Raw genomic sequence first — 11,449 nt, 5'->3', positions numbered from 1 at the left:
TGCTTCGTTGCATAACATGCACTTCAAATCCTTTGATGATTTGTCAAGTGTGTGTATGTGTTAGAGAGCCAGCACTTTTTGCCATAACCACAATATCACGCTGGATGGAAGCCGATTTAAGGCACCAGGCTAAAAACCAAGAGGTCCTGAGTTCTAGATCCATCTTAGGCACAAAGCCAGCTGAATCACCTCAGAACAGTCGCTTTCATTCAGCCCTAGGAAAGAGGCAAGGGCTAATCACTCCTTAAAAGGTTTGACAAGAAAACAACATCCAGGCATTTGACACAATAAATAGTGAAACAACCCCAAACCCAGCACATGGCAGCCTGGGTTAAAAAACCACCAGAGCCATCAACAACATACAACATGGGCTTCACTAGCACGCTCGGCTCATATTTTGGAAGGTCTTTGGGGCCTTCCAGGACCCCCAAGCCTGCCTCTGGGGGATGGAGTTCCAGAGGGCAGGGTTGCTTCCTCTGCCCAGAATATGGCAACATGAAGGCCAGTTTGGAGAGGGGGGTGAATTCTTGTCCTGCTTTAGCATGAGGCCTGGCTGGGTAGCATTGGGCCAACCCCTCTCAGCCGAACCGCCTCACAGGATGATTGTTGGGGAGAAAATAGAAAAGAGAATGAGGTGGGTATAGCCAAGTGCATAGGCATAGAATAGGAAGTGCCTGGCTCAATAGCAGCAACTGTTAGGTGTCCCAGTGGGTCACCGCTTAAGTATGAGCCAGCAATGTTCTGCCATGGCCAGAAAAGCCAACAAGGTTCTAGGCTGCATCAACAGAGGGAGAGAATCAGGATCACGTGAAGGGCTAACAGCACTTTAGAAGGCCAGGAATACGGCATCCAGTTTTGGCCACCATGACACAAACAAGATGTTGAGACTCTAAAAAGGTGGAGAAGAGCCACAGAGTTGACCAGGGGCTGGATGCTAAATTGCACGGTGAACGCTTGCAGGAATTGGGTAGCTCTAGTCTCTGGAAGAAAGGGATAAGTGGGATGACTTATGCTGGGGTGGCATAAGGCTCCTGCCTTGAGCAGAGGGTTGGACTAGAAGACCTCTGAGCTCCCCTCCAGCCCTAAGCTTCTATGTCCCATACGTTCACCGCCTTGAGTCTTAAGTAAAAAGGGCCAGGTGAAAGGCAGCTCCTTACAGGCTCCCACCCAGCAGCCCACCACTGGGCACGGCCGGAGGGGCCACCAAGGCCAGGGGGGCTCCCGCGCTTCCCAGGCCGGCGTTTCCAAGGCCTCTCGGAGCGGCCCTTTTCCCCCCTTCAAAGCTCGGGTCGGGGGCTCTGCTTTCCGTGCCAGCCGAGGGACCCCTCCCCCGGGAACTGAAGGCGCCCCTTCCTCCCCCGCCCCGGAGTCTCAGGCGACGTCGCATCATCCGCTCCCACAGAACCCACCGCAGCAGCCGGTAAGGCGCCCGCGGGCGTATCCCTCCGCCCGGCCGCCAGAGGGCGCTGCGGAGACTGGAGGAGGCGCGCTAACGAGTCGCCTTGCCCGGAAAGCGCGCGCGGAAGCCCCGCCCCCGGAACCCCCCCTCGCCCCCCGCTCGCCATGGCCGCCCCGCTGAGCGACGCGCACCGGCGGTTCCTGCAGGCGCTGCTCTCCCGCGGGGTGGTGGAGGCGGGCGAGGCGGAGCGGCTGCGGCGGCTGTGCTGCCAGCGGCACCCGGGTCAGTGGGGCCGCTCGGGGGTCCCGGCCGCCTCCGCAGAAGCCTGGCCCGGCTGGGGCGACGCCCGCGGTCCCTCCCGGAGGCTCTGCCCGCCCTGGGCCCCGCGGGAGGGAGAGGCGGTGGGGGAGGGAGGGAGGGGGCCGGTGGGGGCGACGGCTGCCTGACGCTCCCCTCCCCGCTCGTGTCTCCCGGCAGCGCCCGGCGGCAGCGAGCAGCTGGACGACTTCGTGGGCGCCCTGAACGTGCAGCTGCAGCCTCTCTCCATGGAGATCCGGAAAGGCTCGGCGGAAGACAGCGGCAGGACCTACGTCGCCCTGGTGAGCTGCCGGCTGAGGAGGCAGCCGGAACGTCGGGGATGGTGGCCCCCTGATCCGAAGGGCCCGGAGCTGCGTGGGCTCCTCGCCCAGAGGCCCCGGCAGCGCTGAGCCGTCCAGCCCGGACCTGACCCCCCTCCCTCCCTCCCATTCCTTTCCATCCCAGGTGAATCTGGCGGAAACCGACATCACCAAAATGGCCAGCGACTTCTCTGAAAACGAGCTGGAGCTGTTCAAAAAGACGGTAAGTAGCTGCCTTTAACCAGTGTGCCCGGGAGTGCTGCTGCAGCTGCGGCGGTTACTCAGGAGAAGCACGGAGGTGTTGGGAGCAACACCCGGGAGGAAACCTGCAGTTCAAATCTCACCAGGCTGAAGGTTGACCCAGCCTTCTACCTATGAGGTCAGTAAAACGAGGACCCAGGATGTTGGGGCCAATAGGCTGACTCTGTAAACCACTTAGAGGCTGTGAAGCTCTGTGAGACGGCATAGAAGCTATTGCAGAGCTTGCAGTCTGTCCAGCGCATTGGCACGACTCTGGGCAAACAGCAGAAACACATAATTTGTAGCACTTTTGAGAATGAAACTGATTGCAAAGAGAGCTAGATAAATTCTGGACACCACAGTAACCCCGTGTTTGTTTAACGTTTGCATTTTATTTTATTGAATTTACCTGAATTCACTTGTTCATAGGATGGATTTTATGAAAGTCTGGATAGAAGCTGGAGGCACGTGACCTCTGGGCCATTTATGGGTTCCTTGTATCCTTTCCTCTGTTTCACAAACTATACCAAAGTTAGCCTACACTCAAATGAACAGAGGGATGAAAGTTACAGAATTCTGAGGAATATTGGCAAAGGATTTTTGTGGATAAGTGTAAGGATAATAGACTTCTTTTAAAAATCTTAGCAGAGAAGTAGCTTTTAGAGCTGGAGCAGCTGAAGGCACTGGCACCCATGAGGTGGTCCAGCTTTAGGTCCCCCTCAGCCAGGATGTGCTATTTGCTCCCTCTCCATTAATTCTGCTAAAAGAATTATTTGGGAGAGCAACAGGAGAGGAACTGCTTTGTATATCTTCCGTTAAGTTTTAGCAGCTCCTCAATCTCTAGTATTTTGTGCTGCCAAGTAGCCTGAATATGTTCTAAATAATCTATGAGGGCTCCTGGGTGGCCTCCGAGCTTGGCTATTGTTTGCAACTGTGATGTCTATGGAGATTCTGAGTCATCCAGGTCATAGGTATCTCAAAGGTGCTTTTTTTAGAAATGCAACTGGGTTGTTTTTTTTTTTCTTGAGGAAGATGTTTTGCTTCTCATCCAAGAAGCTTCATCAGTTGTGGTGGTAGGGGGATGGAAGGATAGGTACTGACAGGAGGGTGGTATTTTGCACTGATGATGTTCCCTACTCGGGTAAGGAAACATCTGCAAACAAGCAGTCTAGCTCAGAAAGCACCAAGGACCCAACTCTGAGCTACAGAGATTCTTTCATTGGAATAATCCAAATGGTTTGATATGACCAATCACAAAAACTTTCCCGGAATGGACTGCTGAAGCGGAGGGGATTCTGCAGGAGGTAGACCTGACCCGACTTCCTGTTGTCCATGTTTTTTTCTTGAAGCATTTCACTAATTTTAGGATACAGCTACTTTTTTCTTTTCTGTTTTGGCTCATATGTGATGTATAAAACGGTCTGTAGAGATAAAAACAATAATACAATACAAATTTCTCCAGGACTGTAGCCATAATTACCTATTCCAGGAAAAACACATTTATTAAGTTCCAATTGATGATAGTTTAGTTCCTACATGCATCCTGCCTCTTGGCTCCTGTTGGGCCAGGGGAAGAGGGGAATAACCCATCAGGTCACGCCATCCCCGATTGAAAACTATTGGGGGGGGGGGGGGAGTGCCCAAGATGTTGGAGCCTGTGTCTGTCCAGGGAAAGTTTTGCCCAAAGTAACATTAGGTCCTTTATTTTTGCAGCTGGACCTGATCCTGTTGTCCGGGAACGGCTTTGCGTCGTCCACCGAGGTCTTGAACTTGGCTGACCAGTTGAAGCCGAAGAAAATGAAGAAAATGGAGGTGGAACAAGTGCTCCAACAGCTGGTGCAGAAGAAGTGGCTGTGTGAGGTGGGCAAAGGTCTCAGTGATGACAGGCACATCACACCCCCTACACAGGAGGGGCTGTTGGGCTCCAAGGAGGATTGACAACTTGTTGATTTGTTTTACAGAAAGAAGGGGAGTACACCCTGCACATCCGCAGCATCCTTGAACTGGAACAGTACATCTTCCGCCATTACCCAGAGTCTGCCCGGAAATGCCATATCTGCCACAGCCTTTCTGTTCAGGTAACTCTACCAGCCCATCTTGTGGCAGGTGCTAGAGACATGGATCACCTGTAAAAAATCAGTAGTGGATTGGTAATGGTGAACTAACCTTTCATCAGGGACACGGTGGCTCAGGGGCTAAGACGCTGAGCTTGTCAATCAGAAAGGTCGGCAGTTCGGCGGTTCAAATCCCTAGCGCCGTGTAATGGAGTGAGCTCCCATTACTTCTCCCAGCTTCTGCCAACCTAACAGTTCGAAAGCACCTAAAATGCAAGTAGAAAAATAGGGACCACCTTTGGTGGGAAGGTAACAGTGTTCCGTGCGCCTTGGCATTGAGTCATGCCAGCCACATGACCACGGAGACGTCTTCGGACAGCACTGGCTCTTCGGCATTGAAACGGAGATGAGCACCGCCCCCTAGAGTCAGGAACGACTAGCACATATGTGCGAGAGGAACCTTTACCTTTTCATCAGCTGCAGTTGTCATTCCTTGTAAACAAAACCTGTTAGTAGACAAGAGGGCTACAGACTCCTGATGTTTGGCTACCAGACTAATGGAGCTGCTGCCCTGCAGTCCCCAACTGTAAGTAAGTGATGGGCCAAACCTTCATTAAGATGGCCAACCCCCTGGGTGAATTCCTGCCCATTTAGCAACTTTTCTTTGGACTTCTTGCAAAAAAGGGAGCCTCCTTGCTCAAGTGGTTTGGCCTCTCTGGAGTCAGGGCTCCCAGCACAGCAAAGGTGGAAGGTCCCTGACAGGGGTGGACAGTTTTTTGGGAGGAGGGTCCTCCTGCTTGTAAGATTCTGTCCTGGAGGCCTGAGCGACACTTGAACACACAAGGCTAAAAACAATTAGAAGCCACCAAATGCATTTCTAGACTCTCCTACAGAGCAGCTGGTGGTGATAGCAACAGCACTTTCTTATATATCGCTTCCCAATGCTTTAGTCCTCTCTGAACAGTTTACAGAGTCAGCTTCTTGCCAGCAGGAAGGCCGAGTGAGCCTTAGAATAGAGGAGAAGCTTAGAGCCAAGTCTGTTTATGGAACGCTGCCACCCCCTTGTTCCCTTGGAGGGAGACGAGGGCCTGAAGATTCTGGCAGCATCATTTTGTCCCAACCCATCGAAACCCCTGAAGAGGCAAAATAATCTGCTGAGAGGCATCTCCTTGGTCTGTACATGTGACTCAACGGCACAGCTTCCATTTCAGAGTCAAGTGTGTGAGGACTGTGGAATTGTGCTCCATTGCTCTTGCCTTTCCAAGTACTTCCAAACACAACCAGAGCCACGTTGCCCTCACTGCAAGCAGTTTTGGCCTCACAGGATTCCAGGTAAAAACCGCAGGGAGGCGTGTCTGTCTGTGGCCTTGTCTGTCTTCCCTAGGGAGGCCAGGACAACCTGGCCGCAGTGTCTGATCAATACAGGCAATTTGACCTTTCTTTCATTTTATGAGACTGCGAGACTTTGCTTTGGGCTGGAAGAGGCAGCCTCATTCAGATAGAGGCTCTTTAGAGGGGGGAACCAAACGAAAACGGTAACAAAAGCGGAGAACTAGCCAAAGCCTTTCTTCCCAGGAGATGTCCTGCCATCACCATAAAAGTGCTGGCTCTGGGATGTGAACAGGCACCATTCTGGCTTATTTTTCTTCTTCAGCTCATCCTGCATTTTCTCCTTTGCTATGCAGACCTGCATCCTCCCAGCCAGTTGCCCTCAAGTTCCAGGAGAGAGAGCAGGAAGACCTCCAGGACGGGCTTAAGGCACCAGCAATAGCAGCAGCAGCAGCCTCTGACCTCTCGGATGACACGGAGGAGCGGGTTCTTTCTCTGGGCGCACCTGGACAAAGTGGGGCTGAAAAGCTGAAACTGCGCAAGGGCTTGTGCCATTTTTATTGGCCGCCATGTTGCCTTCTTTTTGCTTTGAGTGGTGGTTGGGCAGTTGGCCTGCCACTTATTTACTATCTGTGGAGCATTGTCCTCAACATTTTTCCTTTATTTTATAAAGGGAATCACTGTAGATCTTATCCCAATTAGCACAACTGGACATATCTGAGCACCTATTCCACTCACCCGGCGGGCCATCCCTGCCTTCCCAAAGACATTTTGCTCTTGGCATCACTTTTACCCTCTCTGAATGGGAAGGACTCGAGTGGGTTGTAGATCCATTAGGGAATTTTAATTTCTTTGCATACCTCACCCAAGAGCGGATCCCCCTTCGGGACTCTGCAGGATGACTTGCTTAAGCTGTAATGTTAGTAGCTGCGAGTGACCTATTTTCTACTGACAAAATAAACTTGGGACTGATTATTCTGCTTGCTGCATCTTTGGGCGGGGGTGCTTTTCTTGGAACAGCCGTGACATTCTTTACCTGCACCTATTCTTGGTTCCTCTTGATCCGGTTGTTCTGTTCTCAGCAGAAACTAGGACCACCAGAAGCTAACAGAGAAGCTCGTGTCCAGGGCTCGAACATAATGCCAGTAACTAGCTGGGATAAACAGGACTTCTCCAGGGCTCAAGATACAGTCTTGAAATGCAGCTGCCTTGAAGTTAGGAAACTTCACTAAGTCAGGGTCTTCCACATCGACCTGCAAAAGAAACGTCTTTTTAAGACTTGACACTTCGAGAAGATCAAGAATGCCCTCCTTACATCCTCAGGAGATGGGGAAGAAATGTCTTTGTCCCTAGGTGCCTGTAGCAAAGCCTTTTTGGGCAGCCAGCTTAAAAAATCGCAGTGGACAACTAGTGGCCATCGTTTCATAAGTTGCAGGTGTCACCCACCTGGCTGGTGTTGTGAAGAAGGTGCCCTTCGTGTGGATACAGTTTTTCAGACTGATCAGGAGAAAATAGGCGGACGTATTTGCGTCCCATCACCTGAAAATGGGAACATGAAAAGTTAATTGCCTGTCATGATGGGGAGATGTACTTTCGTTATCTACCCGCACTTCTCTTTCAGACGTTCCAGGTGAGGCCCCTGCAGGGATGGCACAATTTCTTCATGCCGAGTTAGAAGGAAAGCCACGGACAGTGTCCCTTTTTCTACTAATTCACAGGGCGAAGTTAGCAGCCTGCTCTGAAAGCGCTTGGAACACCCAGCAAATATCTCTAGTGCCCCATCTATAATTTGGTCCAATTGAAGCAGTGGGTAAATGAATTTTTGGCTATGCCAGAAGTTGGGTAAAGATGGTGGTTCAGAGGAACTTATTGCCCGAAATGTGAAGAATGACAAGGGGTCGGCATTGTGTCTGCCCTGGCAAAAACTTCTGAAGGATGTAAACAAACCTGGACCAAGAAATTTTGTTGTGGATCCTGGTGGAGAGGTGAGATGGTCCCTGATGGGCCAAACCAGGCATTGATGGTGATCTCTTCTTCCTCATTTTTGCCCAGGCAACAATAGTCTGGGATGCCAATGTCTTCCTTCAGCTCTGGGATCTGGTGATGCCCCATCAGAAGTAAAAGTCAAGAGTGTGTCTGAGGTATTGCCTCATGCAGAGAACAAGATCTGTAGGTACCTTGCCATTAAAATCCTTAGGCATCTTATGGGAGTGTAAAATTTACACTGCAAAATATATAATGTGAAAGAGAAAGGAAATGACACTTGTATGTCTTTCACCAGCATATGACCTCAGCTGTATATTGCATATGTAGAAGGGTAACTTTTTCTCCAGGGATGTTGGGAGGCTAGCATGCCTCTTTGCTGGATCAACCCCATTGGCTCCCACAAGAGCCAACAGCAGTTGCTCTTCTCCTCCACCTAGACAGGGCCCTGGCTTTTTACTCACTGTGCACCCTGCTCCTTTGCCTTGAATATCAGAGAGACCGATAGGCAAATCTGGACTCCAGTCTGACCTCCCCCCGGGAGCTTGTGGGATGTTGCCCAAAAGACCTTCCGCCTGATGTATGCCACTCTGCGGCAATTCACAGGTAGTTATTTCTGCCTTGGGATCCACCATGCTCAGTCCCAACACTGATGCCTTCCCCTCCTTGCTCAGGGTGCCTCTTTGGTAAAGAGTAAGAAAAAGGGAGTCAGGGCGAGCTTGCTAAAAAATAGAAATAATACTGGATGTAGCCACACACTCAATGCCATTTAGACTAAGCACGGCTATCTCATACAAATATATTTCCACAGCAAGAAGCACCAATACAGTGCTCCCTATGCAACAATACCAATGGAGCTTTACCACTGGGGTGGGCAATGGACTTTTGCTATGGAATCCCAGGGTTCTACTTTCAACTCCTTCCTGTGACAAGTGGCAGCTGCAGCGTTCCCCAGTGGGGTGCTTTGGGGCATAGCTGCCATCAATCCAGGCTAGCATGGCGGATGATCTGCATCCAGAGCCATGATGCAAAACATCCAAAAGAGCTCCAGGATGCAGGGAGCTACTGCAGCAGAACAAGACAACATGGCTGGTCTACAAGGGACAGGATCTTCCCCAGTAAGGTTTGCTTCTGGATCCAATTCAAAGTGCTGGTTGTCGGGTTCAAAGCCCTTCACGTCTTGGGAGCAGGTTATCTGTCTCTCCCAGTCACATTTTCCCAACTCACCACAGCAGGGAGGCAGGACCAAGAACGGCCTTCTCTGTGGTGACTCCCCAACCTGTGGAAGATCATCCCCATGGACGCCCCCCCCCATTCTTGCAAGGCCCTGAAGCCCTGGGTTTTGCCAACGGGCCAGGGGACCCAAGTGAGATGGAGCCCATCAAGTGGTTTATCTGATTGTTATGCCAGGAGTGACAGGTTTATGGTTTTTGTATTGGGCTTTTATCTTTTTATGCCCAGAGACACTGAGACTCAGGTGGGCAGCATATTTTTCATAAATAAATGAATTGGGGGTGGGGCAGGGTTAGGCTTCTGACAACTCCTTTTTCATCAAGAGATGTGTGTGTGTGAAAAGTAGCTGGAGGGGGCCTGAGTCCTTTGGCCCCTGAGAACACACTGGGGTGATTTGGGCCAAAGAGAAGCATTTACCTGGTCAAAAAGCTGGTGCTGAGCAAGGTATCCATTGGGATTCTGGCATGAAAAGGAAGCGGCAGAAAAAATAGACAAGAGTCATGAGGGGCAAAACCAGCCTTTGCAGCAGGCTCCCCCCTCCCTCTTTGCCCCTGTCAAGGCTGACCCAGATCACAGGCCCTCCCCTCCCCCTTTCCATGAAGAGGGGCTCTCCGGGACTCCAACTCCTGCAAGGGAGCCCCGCTAAGATGACTAAAGCCGCTGCTGCCACGACTTTTGGCCACGGAATGCTGCCTGCTGGGGGAAAAAATCCCCACGAGGTCAGAAGCTAAGGAAGAGCCCAGACCTCCTGCTCGACGAACTGCCTGATGAACTCCGCCACCGTCATGAGGTTTTGGGACCAATCCTGGTCGGTGTAGCGAGCGCCCAGCTCCACAGGGACGGTGCGGTTGCCGGCCAACTGCAGCAGGTAATCCACGCTGCGGCAAGAAAAGGCGAAGGTTGGAAGGAGAGATTTCACCCCCGCTTCCTTTGCCCCCCTGCGGAGCTTCCCCCGCTACGGATCCAGGGGGAGCGGAGCAGCCGCGGGACCTTCACCTCCACTTGCGCAGGCAGGGCCAGTGCTCCACCACGCCCTCCAGCACCAGCGGCGCCCCGGGCAGCAGGAAGCGCTCGCGGAAGCGCTGCAGGGACGGGCGCCGCGCTCGAGTCACCGCCGCCCCCGCCTCCTGCTGTTGCTGCTGCTGCTGGGCCGGCGGGCGCTCCGTGCGCGGCTTCTGCGGGGGGCGGAGGGGAGGAGGAGTGAGAGGGCGCCCCCTTCCCCGCGGCTCCCCCTCCGCCGCCTCCTCTCCCTCCCGCCGTCCTACCTTGCGGGGCGGGGCCTCCGGGGCGGGCAGCAGGCGCTGCAGCAGCGCGGCCAGGCGGGGCAGCTCGGGGCCGGGCGCGCCCAGCAGCAGCCCCAGGTCGCAGGCGCGCAGGGCCTCGGCGCAGGGTCCCCGCGCCCGGCACAGGCAGAGCGCGCGCAGCAGGCAGGCGTGGGCGAAGAGGCGGCGCCAGGCGCGTCCCACGCGGTGCCACGGGCCCTCCTGCAGCCGCTCCCACGCCCAGTCGCCCAGCCGCTCCGCCGCCCGCAGGCAGCCCTCACGCGCCGCCGCCGGCCACCCGCCCGCCGCCTCGGCCTGGCCCAGCAGCGCCGCCGCCTCGGCCAGCAACGCCGCCGGGCCCGCGCCCACCTCCGCCGCCCCCACGCCCGGCCCGGCCCGCGCGGCCCGCAGCACCTCCGCCGGCTCCAGCGCCGCCCAGGCCGCCCCCTCCCCTCCGCTCATGGCGCCCCCGCTCGCCCGGAGTCAGTCTGGCCCGAGCGGCGCCCGCCATACGTCACTCAAAGGCGCCGCGGGAGCTCCGCGCCTGCGCAGACGCTCGTTTCCCACCGCCGCTGCTCTTGCGCGACGTTAACCCAGCAGGACGCCAGGGGGCGGGCTGGTCGCGCTGCCGCTTCCGAGTCGCTGCGTGGGCGGGGCTGCGGCGGCAGGGGAGGGACTTTCGCCATCTGCAGGCCCAAGCCCCGCCCCCCGTGGGCGAGTTCAGCCGATGCCCCGCCCCCCCAAGACCCTGGTTGAACCTGGCGCTCGTCTGGCGGCTCTCGGGGCTCCCTCGGGCGGCCCGTTCAGCTTTTTCTCAGCCTTGCCAACTTTCAGGATGCCTAGACTTCAACTCCCAGAACTCTGCTATGCTGGCTGGGGGATTCTGGGAGTTGAAGTCCACGCCCCTTAAAGTTACCAAGGTCCTTAAAGTTACCAAGGTCTACTTTTAGACAGGGGGAGGGGAGGGGGTAAAATAATTGGTATAATATTTGAATTTCCTTTCTTTAGGGGGGGCTGGGGGGAGGGGAGGGGTATAGTATCTGTATGGGATTTATACTGTATGGTGGGGGGCTTAAAGGGGGAAAATATGTTTGAATAAAACTTTTTCAATAAAAAAAATAAAAATAAAATTAAAAAAAAAAGTTACCAAGGTTGGGAGAAACTATTTCCATCGATGATTAATTCTGACTGCAGCAGATCGGAAAAGCTGCGGCTCCTGGCATCTCTTGGCCTGGGGCTTCGGGAAGAGAAAGGGGACCCCTTGGAGCCGCCTGCGCTCTGCCTCCTCCTGCTCGGTCCCACGAGGAAGGCGATGCCAATCCCCCAGGCACT

At 54.1% G+C, this 11,449-nt stretch overlaps 2 protein-coding genes across 3 annotated transcripts; one reads left to right on the top strand and one right to left on the bottom strand.

The window, feature by feature from the left end:
• Positions 1 to 1,516: 1,516 nt before the first annotated feature.
• NSMCE1 (NSE1 homolog, SMC5-SMC6 complex component) lies at positions 1,517 to 6,612 on the top strand. 2 transcript variants are annotated; one of them, XM_081965429.1, is made up of 7 exons: positions 1,517 to 1,681; positions 1,877 to 1,998; positions 2,162 to 2,239; positions 3,970 to 4,116; positions 4,218 to 4,334; positions 5,510 to 5,642; positions 5,996 to 6,612. In XM_081965429.1, the coding sequence occupies exons 1-7, from the start codon at positions 1,564 to 1,566 to the stop codon at positions 6,079 to 6,081; spliced, it is 801 nt and encodes a 266-aa protein (XP_081821555.1). In that variant the 5' UTR covers positions 1,517 to 1,563; the 3' UTR covers positions 6,082 to 6,612. The 2 variants fall into 2 exon arrangements, with proteins under 2 accessions (XP_081821555.1, XP_081821556.1); XM_081965430.1 differs by having other exon boundaries at positions 1,522 to 1,681; positions 5,522 to 5,642.
• KDM8 (lysine demethylase 8) lies at positions 4,245 to 10,579 on the bottom strand (the record flags this gene model as incomplete). The annotated part of the gene is made up of 8 exons (XM_081965509.1): positions 4,245 to 4,382; positions 6,676 to 6,892; positions 7,086 to 7,178; positions 7,587 to 7,736; positions 9,273 to 9,314; positions 9,601 to 9,733; positions 9,852 to 10,030; positions 10,121 to 10,579. The coding sequence occupies 7 exons, from the start codon at positions 10,577 to 10,579 to the stop codon at positions 6,728 to 6,730; spliced, it is 1,221 nt and encodes a 406-aa protein (XP_081821635.1). The 3' UTR covers positions 4,245 to 4,382; positions 6,676 to 6,727.
• Between the last annotated feature and the right edge of the window lie 870 nt (positions 10,580 to 11,449).

Source organism: Natrix helvetica (assembly GCF_964273705.1).
Source record: "Natrix helvetica genome assembly, chromosome: 13".
NCBI lineage: Eukaryota > Metazoa > Chordata > Lepidosauria > Squamata > Natricidae > Natrix > Natrix helvetica.
Note: the sequence above shows the minus strand (reverse complement) of the source record. Positions and strands in the feature narration are given on the sequence as shown.

Coding starts and splice junctions, on each gene's coding strand:
- NSMCE1 (XM_081965429.1), top strand. CDS start 1,564: ATGGCCGCCCCGCTGAGCGACGCGCACCGGCGGTTCCTGCAGGCGCTG. Junction 4,117..4,217: donor AGAAGAAGTGGCTGTGTGAG/GTGGGCAAAGGT, acceptor TTTGTTTTACAG/AAAGAAGGGGAGTACACCCT. Junction 4,335..5,509: donor GCCACAGCCTTTCTGTTCAG/GTAACTCTACCA, acceptor TCAACGGCACAG/CTTCCATTTCAGAGTCAAGT.